Below are 17,984 nucleotides of genomic sequence, written 5' to 3' on the forward strand. Positions count from 1 at the left end.
TTGTCGTACACTGTGTAAGTTTTACTTTTGTAAAATATTTGTCGTACACTGTGTAAGTTTTACTTTTGTAAAATATTTGTCGTACACTGTGTAAGTTTTACTTTTGTAAAATATTTGTCGTACACTGTGTAAGTTTTACTTTTGTAAAATATTTGTCGTACACTGTGTAAGTTTTACTTTTGTAAAATATTTGTCGTACACTGTGTAAGTTTTACTTTTGTAAAATATTTGTCGTACACTGTGTAAGTTTTACTTTTGTAAAATATTTGTCGTACACTGTGTAAGTTTTACTTTTGTAAAATATTTGTCGTACACTGTGTAAGTTTTACTTTTGTAAAATATTTGTCGTACACTGTGTAAGTTTTACTTTTGTAAAATATTTGTCGTACACTGTGTAAGTTTTACTTTTGTAAAGTGCCGGAACTTAGGAGATACAAAGATGGGTTTGTTTCCTGTATATAGGGGACATGTATTGCTTTAACAGTACTCTCGGAATTATTTTTAACTACCATTTTTGACTTATTCAGAATTGTCGTGTGAAAATGTATCGAGAGCTTGTAGCCCAGATGAGAGAGGAGTAAGTTTTACTTGTGTGAGGTGCCGGAACTTAGGAGACACAAAAATTTGTTGGGCCCTGTATAGGGAATATGTATTGCTTTAGCAGTACTCTCAGAATGTTTGTTAACTTTACCATTTTTAATTGAATTGTCTTGAGAAAATAGATCAGGCACTTGTTTAAAAAATGAGGGAGGACCAAGTTTGATATGTGTGAAGTGCTGGAACTTAGAAAATACAAAAAACTATTTGAACCCTGTAGTGAACATGTATTGCTTTAGCAGTACTAATCAGAATTTTTGTTAACTTGACCATTTTTGCCTTATTCAGAATTGTCATATGAAAATGGATCGGAAGCTAGTAGAGAAGATGACGGATGACTAAGTTTGATTTGTGTGAAGTGCTGGAATATAGGAGATACAAAAGGTTTTTGGTTCCTGTATATAAAGGACATGTATTGCTTTAGCAGTACTCTCAAAATGATTGTTAACTTTACCATGTTGGTCTTATTCAGAATTGTCTGATGAAAATGGATCAGGCGCTTGTGGCCAAGATGAGAGAGGACTGTAAGTTTGATCTGTGTGAAGTGCCGGATGACATCAGCATCGGTCAGTGTTCCTCGGCGAACAGACTCGTCACGGAATGCGCCAAGATTGGGGAACAGGTACCGGAGTGGAGGAACAAGCCCGGCATTTACTGTGGTGCGTACTCAACTGTAGTTTTTTTTTAAATTGATTAAAAACATTGGGCTTAATTCACAAAGCCTGTTTATGTCTTACATGCATATAAGTACATTCATTTCATTTCATTTCAACTTATTTTCATGCTTATATCCAATTAAGGTTCAAGCACGCTGTCCTGGGCACACACCTCACTTATCTGGGCTGTCTGTCCAGGACAGTGGGTTAGTTGTTAGTTGGTTAGTGGTTATAGTGAAAGAGAAGAGGGTGTAGTGGCCTTACACCTACCCACTGAGCCCTTAAGAACTTGCTCTGGGTTGGAGCTGGTACCGTTCTGCGAATCCTGTACCAACCAGCCTGTAGTCCGATGGCTTAACCACTGCGCCACCGAGGCCGGTTATAAGTACATAGATTTGCATTGGGATCAATTCCAGTTGATGGGCTCATTGGGCTGTTATTCATTCCAGCCAGTGCACCACGAGTTGTATGTCAAAGGCTGTGGTATGTACTGTCCTGACTGAGATAGTGCATATAAAAGATCTCTAGCTACTAATGGAAAAATGTAGCGGGTTTCCTTTCTAATCAAGATTATGTGTCATAATTACCAAGTGTTTGCCATCCAATAGCCAATTGATTAATAAATCAATGTGCTCTAGTGGTGTCATTAAATAAAACAATCTTTAACATACATTTGCAATGCTTAACCACATGCGTTTAAGAAAAACAGGCTTTGTAACTTCGGCTCATTATGTCCAGGGTTGGGTCTCCATGAGTACTTTAGTACCCAGACACAGACAGAATCTAACAAGACTTGAGTCCATTCACAGGACTTGAGTATACCCGTACAAGGAAGAGCACTCTCGTTTAATTATATTTTTAAAGACATTTTGCCATATGCTTGCTGCCGGTTACATTATAGGGCTAAAGTTGAATGTGTGGAATGCAATACAATGGCAGGATTTAGCATCCACGTTCAGCGCTGGAATGCAATACAATGGCAGGATTTAGCATCCACATTTAGCACCGGAATGCAATACAATGGCAGGATTTAGCATCCTGCAATACAATGGCAGGATTTAGCATCCACGTTTAGCACTGGAATGCAATACAATGGCAAGATTTAGCATCCACGTTTAGCACTGGAATGCAATACAATGGCAAGATTTAGCATCCACGTTTAGCGCTGGAATGCAATACAATGGCAGGATTTAGCATCCACGTTTAGCACTGGAATGCAATACAATGGCAAGATTTAGCATCCACATTTAGCACCGGAATGCAATACAATGGCAGGATTTAGCATCCTGCAATACAATGGCAGGATTTAGCATCCACGTTTAGCACTGGAATGCAATACAATGGCAGGATTTAGCATCCACATTTAGCACTGGAATGCAATACAATGGCAGGATGCAATGGCAGGATTTAGCATCCACGTTTAGCACTGGAATGCAATACAATGGCAGGATTTAGCATCCACGTTTAGCACTGGAATGCAATACAATGGCAGGATTTAGCATCCTGCAATACAATGGCAGGATTTAGCATCCTGCAATACAATGGCAGGATTTAGCATCCACGTTTAGCACTGGAATGCAATACAATGGCAGGATTTAGCATCCTGCAATACAATGGCAGGATTTAGCATCCACGTTTAGCACTGGAATGCAATACAATGGCAGGATTTAGCATCCTGCAATACAATGGCAGGATTTAGCATCCACGTTCAGCGCTGGAATTCAGTTAAAGTTAAAGATTGTTTTGTTTAAAGGGACAGACCCTAGTTTTTAAACACTTAGGCATATTTTCCACTATTAGAGCCGTTTACGATCACTGAAATCACACATTGCTTATACTTTATTGTTTAGATTGTCCATTTTTGTACAACCGAAGTGTTTCTGGTCATCCTGGTGTTTCTAATACCACAAAATACATTTTTCATATTTTTAAAAACGCATGTGCATCTGAGAAGTAATGATTATGGAGTAGCATTTTTGTCTATTTTTAAGGGTATTTCAATATCACAGACTCTTGTTTCACTTTGTTGTTAAGGGTTGAAACTAGGGTCTAGGTGAAAAATATGCCTTAGTGTTTAAAAACTAGGGTATGTCCCTTTAATTTTCTGTATTGCTGGTACATATTGCAGATAAGACATACAGTGAAAACATGAAATATATCATCAGTGGAGGTCTAAACCCCACCGACCCAGAACCCATGTCTTGAACTTCTGGTGGTAGCGGGTACTACTAAATGCAGTTCTCGGCTCACTGTTATGTACTGACTAATCAAATGTTAATATATTACAGTCCCTGACAGTGGTGGATCTAAGGAGGGGGCCCAAGCCAGTTATATATATTTTTTTATTTTTTACATTGGAGAATCTGCAGAATCCCTTTGGGAATGTTTGTTACCTTTGGCCACATGTCATTGATCTCCCTCTAACTGGATTTTCTGGATCCGTGGGTATTTCAAATTCACAGACTCTTGTTTCACTCTGTTGTTACGGGTTGAAACTTGGGTCTAGGTGAAAAATATGCCTTAGTGTTTAAAAACTAGTGTATGTACACATCCCTTTAATTTTCTGTATTGCTGGTATATATTGCAGAGAAGAAGTGTGGTGAAAACATGAGATATGCCATCTGTGGAGGTCTAAACACCACCGACCCAGGCCCCATCCTGACGTGCCAGCACGTGGTGAAGAATGAGATGCCCAATCCCCTGGACGCCTGCATCGAGAGTTGTTTCTGTGATGAGGGCTTCGTCCTCGACGTCGACAAGTGTATCCCTAAGGACCAGTGTGGTTGCTCAGAAGGAGGAACGTACATGTCTGTATGTAGCATTGTCGTTTTTGTGGAGCCGTTTTTGACAACTGAAATCATACTTTACTTAGATTTTATTGTTTATATTATCCACTTCCATACATTCAAAGTGTTTTTGGTCATCCTGGTGTTTTTAATATCACAAACTGCATTTCTCATATTTTAAAAAATGCACGTGCATCTGAGAAGTAACAGTTATGGCGTCGAGGTTTAGTCTATTTTTAGAGGGTATTTCAGGGTGGTACAGTGAAACCTCTGAAGACCGGACCCTCTGTAAACCGGAATTCCCTCAAAACCGGACATTTTACAGAGTCCCTTTTTAAAAACCGGTACAGAACTTAACCTCTCTAAACCGGATCCCTCTTAATACTGGACATCTGTATTGGTCCCAAGGGTGTCCTGTTTAGAGGGGTTTCACTGTATATCTATTGTGTATAAATTTTATCACTCCCAAAACAAGTTGTCTCTATACTTGTTCCCAAGGAAAGACAGGGCTAGCTCTGGGTGAACATAAAGTTTCGCCAAATTATCGGTTAAACTTTTTAAAAAAAATGGCAGAAAACCAGTTACACGTACTTTCCAATAAAATGTAGGAAAATTATTTCACCAACTTAAAATACAATTCACCAATTGTTTTTAAAATTCACAATTGGCAAATTTGGCGAGTGGCAGCTCTAGCCCTGAAAGATCGCTCTAATCTTTACCGATAATTCTGCGTATCAGGAATTGGGAATAGCTCATTATTAATAAATCAAATATGCTCTAGTGATGTTGTTAAACAAAACAAACTTTAACCTTTTTTCTTTCTTTCTCAGTAATCACTAACACTCCCGCAAGGCTCAATGGGTAGGTGTAAACCACTTACACCGACCAGTGATCCATAACTAGTTCAACAAAGGCCATGGTTTGTGCTATCCTGCCTGTGGAAAGCGTAAATAAAAGATCCCTTGCTGCTAATCGGAAAGAGTAGCCCATGTAGTGGATCCAGCGGGTTTCCTCTCAAAATCTGTGTGGTCCTTAACCATATGTCTGACGCCATATAACCATAAATAAAATGTGTTGAGTGTGTCATTAAATAAAAACATTTCTTTCTTTCACTAACACTCCTGTTGGTGGGCCCTTTGGGCTATTTCTCGCTCCAGCCAGTGCACCACATCTGGTACATCAAAGGCCTTGGTATGTGCTATCCTGTCTATAGGATGGTACATATAAAAGATCCATTGCTGCTAATCAAAAAGAGTAGCCCATGAAGTGGCGACAGTGGGTTTCCTCTCTCAATATCTGTGTGGTCCTTAACCATATGTCTGACGCCAAATAACCGTAAATAAAATGTGTTGAATGTGTCATTAAATAAAACCTTTCTTTCTTTCTTTCACTAACAACACTAACAACTAACCCACTGTCCTGGACAGACAGCCTAAATAGCTGATATGTGTGTCCAGGAGAGTGGGCTTGAACCTTAATTGAATATGAGCATGACAATAAGTGAAAATGAAATCAATTAAAGAAAATAGTGCATGTATACTAAAGTCCGAACCAAAATGTTAACAACTACCATAAATTGCTTTCCTACTATTATTTTTCGTTAGATTTTACCAACATTTTGTCCAGACAGAAATCTTGAAAAACCCCATTACAATGACACAGATTCCACATACTAGATGATAACTATGTCACCTATATCGACTTCGCTGTAATTTTGTGCCGGCTGCCATTTTGACTTTTTATGGAATAGTCTCTAAGAGGGGTGAAAGGATATGACTTAATCTAACAACATCATAACATGTTACGATATAAAAGCAAACATGATGACATCATATTAAAAAAAAATTGAATTTGTTTTGTTTAAAGATACCACTAGAGAACATTGATTTTATATTAATTATGTCACATACTTTGGAGGCTTTCACTCTCTTGAAGAGTATTCCATAAAAAAGCAAAATGGCAGATGGCAGAAAACTGCATGTATTTTGGCCTATGCGATCTCAGCGAAGTCGATACTGGTAACATCCTTACAGTCTCATATGTGGAATCTGTGTCACTGTAATGGTTTTTTCACAACTAGTGTCTGGACAAAATTTAGGGGGAATTTTTCACAATTTGTGCCAGGACAAAATTTAGGGGAAATGTAATTGTAATTAAAGGTAAGAGAGTAATTTATCATAGTTGGTTAACAATTTGGTTTGGACTTTAGGTCTTGCTACACAGAGTGACGGGATTTAGCTCAGTCGGTTGAGTGCTCACTTGAGGTGCCTGCATCACAGGATCGAACCACCTTGGTGGATCCATTCAACTGATTGGATTTTTTCTTGTTCCAACTGATGCACCACAACTGGTATACCAAAGGCCATGGTATATGCTGTCCTGTCTATGGGATGGTGCATATAGCAGGTCCCTTGCTGCATTAGGAAAAATATAAGTGGGTTTCTTCTCTAAGACTTTATGAATCAATGTGCTCCAGTGGTGTCGTTAACAAAACAAACTTTATTAATTTAAAATGTTAAGTTGAAATTGAAGACTTCAGCAAAGTTAAAGTTTGTTTTGTTTAACAACACTAGAGAACATTGATTTATTAATCATCAGCTATTGGATGTCAGACATTTGGTAACTTTGACATACAGTCTTAGAGAGGAAACCTGCTGCATTGTTCCATTAGCAGCAAGGGATCTTTTACATGCACCATCCCACAGACAGGATATCAGATATGTTCACTTGATGGTTACAGAAACTTTAAAAATAATACATCCCCCCCAAACTTGTTGAAAGGCTAATATATTACTGACAGTTGATATAACAAATATACCTTTGATATACCAGTTGTGGTGCACTGGCTGGAACGTGAAATGGCCCAGTGGATGTTAAAGACAAAGACAGATTCGAGACGGTCTTCAGACTTCAGTAACTTGTTGTTTATAAGAGAAAGACTTCATTAGGTTTGAGTCTAGACTTTGAAGGGATTCTTTGAGTGTAGACGTTGTTAAAGGATTGAGTCTAAATTTTATTAAAGCCTCAAGTCCAGACTTAATTAAAACCATGAATCGTAGTTTTTATTCTTGAATCTTTAATTTCTTGAGGACTTGAGTCAACATTTTATTAAAGTCTTGAATCTGACTATAGCTTTATTAAATCCTTAAGTCTAGACTTGATTAAAGCCTTGAGTCTAAACTATTAAAGTCTTTTAAAGCTTTGAGTCAAGACTATTAAAGCCCAGAGTCAAGACTTTATTAAAGACTTGAGTCAAGACTGTTAAAGCCCCAAGTCTAGACTTTATTAAAGCCTTGAGTCTATTAAAGCCCCAAGTGTAGATTTTATTAAACACTTGAGTCTAGACTATTAAACATTTGAGTCTAGACTTTATTAAACGACTTTAGTCTAGACTTTATTAAAGCCCCAAGTCTAGACTTATTCAGGCCCCAAGTCTAGACTTTATTAAAGAATTTTCAAATTTTCATTAATAGCCAAAGTTGTAGCCAAATGTTTACTTTTATAGCCATGATATAAATTTTATAGCCAAAAGAGCGGATTGAAAATTTTAATATTTATATTTGTGTAATTTATTCTCAAATTCATGTGGTGTATTTGTCCTAGTGAGCAGTACATTTGTGATTCTTTTCAGGTTTTCTTGAACTGCTTTTTAAATAGCCCATTCAGATTGTTAACAAACTATAATTATGAAATAAAAACAACCCGAGGTAAAGTGTATATGTTTAAATTTTATTTGTGTCAGAAAGCTATATTACCTGTGATGGAACATCATATTTCTTGTATACAAAGATCAAACAGGCCCCACACAAGATATTTAGCTTGTGGTAACTTCAAACATTCTCGAAATTCTGCTATCTGTATTTTGTCAATGGCAACATTGTGATGATGTAATGATATATAGCAATTGTTTTTTTCTCAAAGATTTATTTAAGTGATGACACAAATTATTTACATTTGGCTTTCAAAAGTGTGCTTCTTAAAATAATTTTCCAAAATTATATATTTAGCATCAAGAAATTGATAATTATCAAAAACAAAAAAAGCTCATCTACTGAAAAATACTGGAGGTACCCGGTAGTGCACAGAATGTACCACAGTATGCATCACACATGAAAATACTACTGGTGTACAGGTTTACAGCAATCACTGGCGGTCCCGCGTTAGCGTCACCACGTGATAACTATGATTAAAGATCGCATTTGAACGAATGTTTGATTTACTAGAACAATGTTTTAAAATTAAACCTAAACAATGATACAAAATGCAAATTATCTTGGTAGATAAAACATAAGAATATAATTCAGTGTGAAACTTAAAAAAAAAAATTGTGGACCCGCATATCTGGCGTTTTAATAGGTTATACCGAGCTTACGCAAACTGAAATAAATATATTCATACAAATGAAGTACTCGATCGAACAGAGCCCTGTATGTAGATTTTATTCGTGAGGAATCGTTAATGATTTGATTGGTTCACGATTCACTGCATCCACATTTTATTGTATTAAGGGCAAGGGTTTCGTGCGTATATTTTCTTTAGAATGGCGGCGACATTAAATATATATATATATATATATATATATTACGAAAATAAGATAATCCGAATTTCGGGAAACATTGGTTGAAAAAAATAAATCGCCATTTTGTATCGCCTGATTGACCAGATTATAGCCAAATTTGTGATAATTCGCCAATTGGCGACAATGGCGAACGGCAGCTGGAACCCTGGCCCTGAGTCTAGACTATTAAAGACTTGAGTCTAGACAATTAAAGATCTGAGTCTAGACTATTAAAGCCCTGAGTGACTATTAAAGACTTGAGTCTAAACTTTATTAATACCCGAGTCTAGACTTTATTAAACCATGAGTGTTTAAATTGCAGGTTGGTCAAGTGGTCATAGCGGAGGACTGCAGTTACAAACGTGAGTGTCTGTCGGATGGCCACACGCTGTCCAACACTTCACTGACCTGTCACGAGAACGCTACCTGCTCCACCGACATGGATACCGGAGTCCACGGCTGCCACTGCAAGAAAGGATTCATGGGAGACGGAGTCACCGAGTGTAGAGGTAAGAGTTAAAGGGTTTGAGAGACAAGGACTGGGATGTGGAGGTGAACAGTGAAAGAAATTGAAAGATAGGAGCTGCCAAGTAGGGAAGAAATAAAATGAAATTCAAAGGAGTAAAAGGAAAGGGGGCAGGGGGGGATTAAAAATAAACAAAATTTGTTTTGTTTAACAACCCCACTAGAGCACATTGATTTATTAACCTGACTATACTGCAGGCGAGATATCTCGCCCAACGTCATGCAAGAAAGGATTCATTTTGCATATAGCTTTGTCAAGTTTGACCTTCATGTGAATTTGCCATTTGTGACAGAGTTATGGCCCTTGAACTCAGGAGATATGAAAATTTGTTGGCCCTAGTAGTTGACATCTGTTGCTTCATCAGTACTCTGAGAAGTCTTGTTTGATTGGCCAAGCATGATCCTTTGTTATGTCAAGGGGCAGGATGTAGCCTGGTGGTAAAACGCTCGCTTGATGCACGGTCGGTCTAGGATCAATCCCCGTCGGTGGGCCCATTTGGCTATCTCTCGTTCCAGCCAGTGCACCACGACTGGTATATTGAAGGCCGTGATATGTGCTATCCTGTCTGTGGGATGGTGCATATAAAAGATCCCTTGCTGCTAATTGAAAAGAGTAGCCCATGAAGAGTCGACAGCAGGTTTCCTCTCTCAATATATGTGTGGTCCTTAACCATATGTCCGACGTCATATAACCATAAATAAAATGTGTTAAGTGCGTCGTTAAATAAAACATTTCCTTTCTTCCTTGTTATGTCATTGCAGAGGATCCGTGTGCAGATGTCAAGTGTAAGGACTCCAAGACCATGGAGTGCGTGGATGGAGAATGCCGGTGCATTATGGGATACACAGGAGACTGTCAGAGGTGTTTTGGTAAGCATGCATGCAACAGTACTATTCAAAGTGATGGCAGAATAATGTCCACGGATTCTTCAAACCTTTGGCCGATACTATTTTATGTTTTACACAGCACTTGCTGTACATTTTATTTATCAGATCTTGGTCAATACACTTTCAAACAAGAAGGTATCACAGACTCGTAGGAATCATATCTGGAGTGGAGGGTGGTGGGGGGGGTGGGGGGGTGGGGGGCACATTTTCTAATTATGGAACACATTCTCTACTACCACTAACCATGGGGGTGGGGCTACCATAATCTAGAAGCCCTGTGAATAAGGAACAAAATAACCTGTAAGATGTTGTAATAAGATATAACATAAAACCACATTTTAATGTTTTAACATTTCAGACATTGATGAGTGTGCCACAGATACTCACAACTGTAACCACGTGGGCCAGGAGTGTCAGAATACGAAGGGTGGTTTCACCTGTAAATGTCTGAAAGGGTTCTTGCCAGTCGGAGCATACTGCGCAGGTAAGTAACTAAAGTCTGAACCAAACTGTTAACAACTACGATAAATTACTCTCCTGCCTTTAATTACCGTTACATTTCTCCCAAATTTTGTCCAGATAAATTCATAAAAAAATCATTACAGTGACACAGATTCCACGTACGATATTGTAACAATATCACCGATATAGACTCTTATGAGATTGCATAAGGAAAAATACATGCATTTTAATCTGCAAACCTATAACACATTTGGATGACAATTGCAGATCTAGGGGGGATTCCAGGCCCCCCCCCCCCCACCTAAATTTTGTGACAGATTTTCTTGATCTGCCGCTGGTTGAAGTTATAATAGAGTGAAACAAGAGTCTGTGACATTGAAATGGAAAAATATCCTTATAGAATATCCTAAAGCTTGTCTCCATAACCATTACTTCTCAGACATATGTTTGTTTTTTAATATATGAAAAATGCATTACATGGGGTTATAATTAAGAAACACCAGGATGACCAGAAACACATTGGATGTATGGAAATTGATAATCTACGCAATAAAATTGATCAAAAATGGCTCCATGCAATTGCAGTAGAGTGTTGTGGTATTACTGAATATAGCAACTGTAGATTACTAATCTGTATTGTAGTAGATTGGATGCCATACATGTAATCCGAGTTGTCTCCCTTAGATTACTAATAATATCTAGAACACCACATAGTGAAATTTATAATTATATTAAATTTTGTGTTGTTCATTCCGAATTTCAAGTCTCGAAATGCATTCCCCCTCCCCACCCCCCCACCCCCCAATTTCAAGCTTATGAAAATTTCAAGAACGGTTGTTTCGTTCGCATGTTGCTTTCGCAATCTAATTTTGCGTAACCTTTTGTTTTTTCATGTAAAATTTTGAGCACCATTTACCTGGATATAACTGGTTACGCAAAAAAGAATATGGGTTACATGAATTTATTTTTGCATAACTGATAAATGGGTCATGCAGATTTTCAATTCTCAGAGGCCATGCATTTTATTTGCCCCCTGTGACAATATTTTTCAGACATTGATGAGTGTGATCAGAATAAGAAGACTCCTAATTTCTGTGCTGTGAACAGCGAGTGTCGAAACAAGCCCGGCGGCTATGACTGTGTGTGCTGCGGAGGTTACAAAAAGGGACCCGATGGCTGCATACTTGATGGTGAGTAACAGTCTATGAAGGGCCATAACTCTTAAGAGGAAGAGACAAAATACGTGAAGAGTTCCATTTCCGAAATGCGATATACCGTAAATCTTTAAAAATTTCGAGAATAGATGCCTATATTTCTTTATGCTCTATCCTGACCTCTGAATAAGTACAACGTAAATATAAACATGAGTAACAGAAAAAAATCAAGAAATACTGGCTGGAGCAAACACAAGAATGCCCTAACCGTGAGAGCGAAGAAGAAGGAAGGAAGTTCAGGTCACGTGACCGGAACTAGGAAGGTGTACATCAGAAGAAATCGTAGCCATTTGGCTGTAGAATGTTCGAACCATAAGGTGGATAAGGGGAGAAATGCACAAAGTCAGAGGTCAGGATAAGTATTAATAAAAGAGAAAATACTTAGTTTTCTTCTGCCCGTCACATCCATCAACAAAAATGTTTTTTGTAAATAATTTCAGTTTGGTTTGATGTAAGAAGAAAAGTATAAATGTTTTGGAAATAACAAAAAAATACTATTTTTGTGTGCAGCTTAGAAAACAATCGGCTCAGCAATATATAACTTCCATAAATTCCATAGTATGAAAAAACACCGTCCCGTGTGGGACAGACCATAGGCTTCTATTTCCAAGCTCATACTGCATGGAACAAATTTAGGGTTAACCTATTTTTAGATATGCATGTGGATATACATATTCAAAAGTGGGCAGGGAAGGGAGGGAGGCAATTTTAAAAAATCGGGCTACAGTAACATAGGGTCTTCTCCAACTTCACAAAAAAGACACTTTAAAAGTAAAAAGGACACATTTTCATATTCTTCTGGAAAAATGGACAACTGCACCCCTATATTATAGCCACAGGCACATGTGCAAGGGGGGGGTGGGGGGGGGGGGGGAATTGAAATATACCCTGCTCAAAGCAAGTTTTCTTTTTTTTAAATATTTTTTCTAGGGGTGCATGATGACCCCCTTAGAAATTTTTCTTGCCACAGTCTAGACCCTTCTGCATCCGTTTAAAGTTTGTTTTGTTTAACAACACCACTAGAGCACATTGTTTTATTACTCATTGGCTGTTGGATGTCAAACATTTGGTAATTTATGACATATATGCATGTATATGTACAATGTAGTCTTAGAGAGGAAACCCGCTACATTTTTTTCTATTGGTAGCAAGGGATCTTTTATATGCACCATGCCACAGCCTTTGATACACCAGTCAAATGGTGCACTGGTTGGAACGTGAAATAGCCCAATGGGCCCACCAACAGGGATCAATCCTAGACCGACCTTGCATCAAGTGAGCGCTTTACCACTAGGTTATATCCTGCCACTGAAAAAATAAAAATAAAATAATAATAATAATAATAAATTCTGTATTAGGAAATGAAAAGCGGATATTTTTTTCGAGAAATTAAGTACTTTCGTTTTGTTTGTTTTAGGCTCCGGTGACCACCAGATTGGAGACCAGGCAAAATGCTGTTCTTGTTACGGAAAGGCTTGCAACCAGACCGGACCAGTTAGTGCAATGAATTCATTTAATGACTTCTCTTGTCTAGTGGATACACATGCAGCTGGTTCTTCAAGCTGTAGATAGGATAGTGGTTCAAATCCTGTCAGGGGCTGCCTCATACTTTCATTCATCTTTAGGCTCTAATCTACATGTAGCCGACGAAATATGACACTTTCTTTTTTCCCTGTCAAACTATGGACAACTGTTGTTGACTTTTATTCAAAATATGTTTTATACACACGCACACACGCACGCATGCACACAGAGAGAGAGAGACACACACACATAAACACACAGAGAGAGACACATGCACAGAGAGAGACCCACACAGAGAGACACGCACACAGAGAGACCCACACATATAGAGAGAGACACACACAGAAAGACACACACAGAGAAACACACGGACACACACAAATAGACATACACACACAGAGACACATATAGAGACATGCACACAGAGAAACACACACGCAGAGAGACATACACACACATAGAGAGAAACACACACAGAGAGACTCACACAGAGAGACACACACACATAGAGACACACATAGAGACACGCACACACAGAGAGACACGCACATAGAGACACATGCACAGAGACACACACACAGAGACACGCACAGAGAGAGACACACATATAGAGACACGCACACAGAGAGAAACACACAGAGAGATACACAGAGAGAGACACACACACACAGAGAGACACACACACACACACATAGAGACACACACAGAGAGACACATACACAGACAGAGACACACAGACACACACACAGAGACACACGCACACACACAGAGACACACGCACACACACAGAGACACGCACACATACAGTGAGTTAGTGAGTGACTGAGAGAAGGAAGGCAGGAATTGCATAGAATTGAAAATTCAGAGTGACAGACTTGTTTTAACTATGGAATATTTACACAGGTTTGTGGAACTGACGGAAAGACATACCCATCACTGAAATCATTGATTGTGCAACGGTGCAAGGAAGGAAACAAACTGGTTGGATTGTCCAATGAAGGGCCATGTCCAGGTAAAGTATTGATGTCATTTGTCACAGAATAATGGCATAATTGCATTTTTGAAACACAGTTATTTACACTCACTGTCCAGGGCCCTGTTCCACGAAGCGATCTTAGCGCTAAGATCACCTAAAATGCATAACTACCTAATTCACTTAAGTTAATCTTAGTGCCAAGATTGCTTCATGGAACAGGGCCCTGGACAGACAGCCCAGATAGCTGAGGTGTGTGCCCAGAACAGCGTGCTTGGAACTTAATTGGAAAATAAGTTGAAATGAAATATTTACACTTGGTGATATATCCATCATACTACACGTATGTTAGATATCAGTTTATAAAACATTCAATATATCTGTTTGTTGTATACTGAGATTGATTTCAAAATGTCTGATTTTGTTTTCTGATTGTAAGTTTCCTCCCCTACCCCCTCTTTCTCCATCCCTCCCTTTTCTTTTTTTTCTCCCTCTCTACATCTCTCTCCTCTTCTCTCTTTCTTTGTCTCTCTCTCCACCCCTCTCTTGTCTGTCTCTCTTCCTCCCCCCTCTCTCTCTCTCTATCTCTCTCTCTCTCTCTCTCTAACTCTCTCTCTCTCTCTCTCTCTCTCTCTCTCTCTCTCTCTCTCTCTCTCTCTCTCTGTGTCTCTGTCTGTCTGTCTGTCCGTTTGTCCGTTTCACTGTATCTCGCTCCCTCACCTCTTTTTCTTTCACTCAATCAGCTGTCAAAATAATACATTTGACACCACATGCACATCCACAATTTAAAACATATATATATCTTTCATTTAAATAAACTATTTTTGTATTTATTAACTGGTGATCAAGACTTGTATTTTTCCTATTCAGCCACATGTGCTGAACTTGACTGTGAATCCCAGAACAAATACATGAAATGTAAAACGAGTCCTGAAACGGGAAAGGCCACCTGTCAGTGTCCGAAATGTAGCGACGAGGAATTGGAGACGGAGAAAAGTAAGTTGACCAAGTCGTTGGGTTTATTAGTCTGCTGCCGGTCCAACCAGATGTGACTATAGATTTTGTCTCCACCCTTCTGTCTGTCTGTCTGTCTGTCCAACCGGATGTGACTATAGATTTTGTCTCCACCCTTCTGTCTGTCTGTCTGTCTGTCTGTCTGTCCAACCGGATGTGACTATAGAGTTTCTCCCCACCCTTCTGTCTGTCTGTCTGTCTAACCAGATGTGACTATAGATTTTGTCTCCACCCTTCTGTCTGTCTGTCTGTCCAACCGGATGTGACTATAGAGTTTCTCTCCACCCTTCTGTCTGTCTGTCTGTCTAACCAGATGTGACTATAGATTTTGTCTCCACCCTTCTGTCTGTCTGTCTGTCCAACCGGATGTGACTATAGAGTTTCTCTCCACCCTGCTGTCTGTCTGTCTGTCTAACCGGATGTGTCTATAGATTTTGTATCCACTCTTCTGTCTGTCTGTCTGTCTGTCCAACTGGATGTGACTATAGATTTTGTTTCCACCCTGTTACAGATCAAGTTTGACTTTCATGGCAAATTACTAATTTTTCACAGAATTGTTTGTTTTCCAGACCTTTTCTTTGGAATGCCTGAAGATGTTGAGCTAAAATGTTGTGTATAGCTTTATCATGTTCTGTTACAGATCAAGTTTGACTTTGATGGCGAATTACCCATTTTTCACAGAATTATTTTGTTATACAATTTCTATGTAGTCATTGGATGGATGGATGGATGGAAATTAATGAAGGAAAGGATCTTTTATATGCACCATCCCACAGACAGGATAGTACATACCACGGCCTTTGTTACACCAGTTGTGGAGCACTGGCTGGAATGAGAATAGCCCAATGGGTCCACCGACAGGGATCGATCCCAGACCGACCACGCATCAAGCGAAGGCTTTACTACTGGGCTACATCCCACCCCGAAAATGAATGAATAAATGAATGAAAATGAATGAATGATGAAATTAATGCAATGCATGAATGAACGAATGAATGAATGAATGAATGAACGAACGAACGAACGAACGAACGAACGAACGAACGAACGAACGAATGAATGAATGTACAAACAAATAAATGTACAAATGAATGTACATCACCCCGACATGTGGTCAGAGGCCACAAACATTCCCAAAGAAATTCCTCGGATTCTCCAAATTAATTTTTTTTTTAAATAGCAAAATTTAGGGGGGCCTGCATAGGCCATTGCGGCTTCTCCCTTAAATCCGCAACTGTTTGTCTATCACTTTTAGAAAATTACAAATACATGAATGTTTCTAAAAATTTGAAATAAATATTTTTTCAGAAACTGTTTGTGCCTCGACCAAGGTAAAGTTTGAATCGATATGTGCCTTCAAGGCATTTTCATGTCAGACGAAAAACACCGAGATCACAATCATAGAAAACGCTACAGACTGTGGACCAGGATCGGGAGCTGGTAAGAATACTTTCAATCAGGAGACTACTTTTTGTTTTGTTTAAAGTTGCTTAATCTCGCTTAAGTAAAAAGAAAGAAAGAAATGTTTTATTTAACGACGCACTCAACACATTTTATTTACGGTTATATGGCGTCAGACATATGGTTAAGGGCCATACAGATTCTGAGAGGAAACCCGCTGTCGCCACTTTCCGATTAGCAGCAAGGGATCTTTTATTTGCGCTTCCCAAAGGCAGGATAGCACAAAGCATGGCCTTTGTTGAACCAGTTATGGATCACTAGTCGGTGCAAGTGGCTTACACCTAACCATTGAGCCTTGCAGAGCACTCACTCAGGGTTTGGAGTTAGTATCTGGATTAAAAATCCAATGCCTCGACTGGGATCAGAACCCAGTACCTACCAGCCTGTAGACCGATGGCCTAACCACGATGCCACCGAGGCCGGTAAATCCTCCCCCCCCAAAAACCCACTGATTAAACACAGTTAAATATGGAAACACCACATCACAGACATATTGATGTACGCAGGCGCATATTCTGTCCACTTCACTGTTTTCCCTTGAAGGAAATAACTTGTCAAGAAGTACGTCTCAGTACAAATTGGCATTGGTAAATCGATATGAAATTAAAATAGGATTTAATATGAAATTAAAATAGGATTTGATACGAAATTAAAATAGGATTTGATACGAAATTAAGATAGGATTTGATACGAAATTGAAATAGGATTCGATACGAAATTAAAATAGGATCCGATACATGGTCAAAATATGAATCAATACACTAGCAATGAATGAATGAATGGATGAATTCATTAATGATTTCATAATGAATTAATGAATGTTTAATGACATCCCAGCAAATGTATTTCTATGGAAATACTTATATTTACATTAAAAATAAAATTCATATTGTATGAAACCACAGTGTATAAAGATCTGTGTCTCGTATCATCAACATCATCGATGTATTATCACACCCCAAGTAAATACTGACATTAAATGTTCTGTACAAGAAAATGTATTAAATAAGCAATTTTAATCTCTCTGTTTTTTGTATTATAGAATTTAAAAAAACCCTCCAAAAACCCTAAAAAATATATGATCTATTGGTCGTAATTCAGTAGAGAATTTGTTCAATAAAGAGTTTATCCTATAACTTACCCATAATATCCATGTTATAAACCCATCCATGTCATAAACCCATTTGATATTTACCATTATTAACTTGGTTAATACAATTCTGGTGTCCTTTTTTCATTTTCTTTAACTTAATTTCGTGCCTATATCCAATTAAGGTTCAATCACGCTGTCCTGGGCACACACCTCAGCTATCTGGGCTGTCTGTT

At 38.5% G+C, this 17,984-nt stretch overlaps 1 protein-coding gene across 1 annotated transcript in view; it reads left to right on the top strand.

The window, feature by feature from the left end:
* The window catches only part of LOC121385046, a 184,693-nt gene that overhangs the window by 147,347 nt on the left and 19,362 nt on the right, over window positions 1–17,984 (top strand). The window contains exons 40-49 of the mRNA XM_041515582.1: window positions 1,070–1,256; window positions 3,841–4,064; window positions 8,920–9,106; window positions 9,885–9,992; window positions 10,369–10,494; window positions 11,525–11,662; window positions 13,104–13,180; window positions 14,114–14,222; window positions 15,054–15,179; window positions 16,506–16,637. Of these exons, the coding sequence (XP_041371516.1) occupies window positions 1,070–1,256; window positions 3,841–4,064; window positions 8,920–9,106; window positions 9,885–9,992; window positions 10,369–10,494; window positions 11,525–11,662; window positions 13,104–13,180; window positions 14,114–14,222; window positions 15,054–15,179; window positions 16,506–16,637 (1,414 nt within the window). The remainder of the gene's footprint in view (window positions 1–1,069; window positions 1,257–3,840; window positions 4,065–8,919; window positions 9,107–9,884; window positions 9,993–10,368; window positions 10,495–11,524; window positions 11,663–13,103; window positions 13,181–14,113; window positions 14,223–15,053; window positions 15,180–16,505; window positions 16,638–17,984) is intronic.

Source organism: Gigantopelta aegis, chromosome 11, assembly GCF_016097555.1.
Source record: "Gigantopelta aegis isolate Gae_Host chromosome 11, Gae_host_genome, whole genome shotgun sequence".
Lineage (NCBI taxonomy): Eukaryota > Metazoa > Mollusca > Gastropoda > Neomphalida > Peltospiridae > Gigantopelta > Gigantopelta aegis.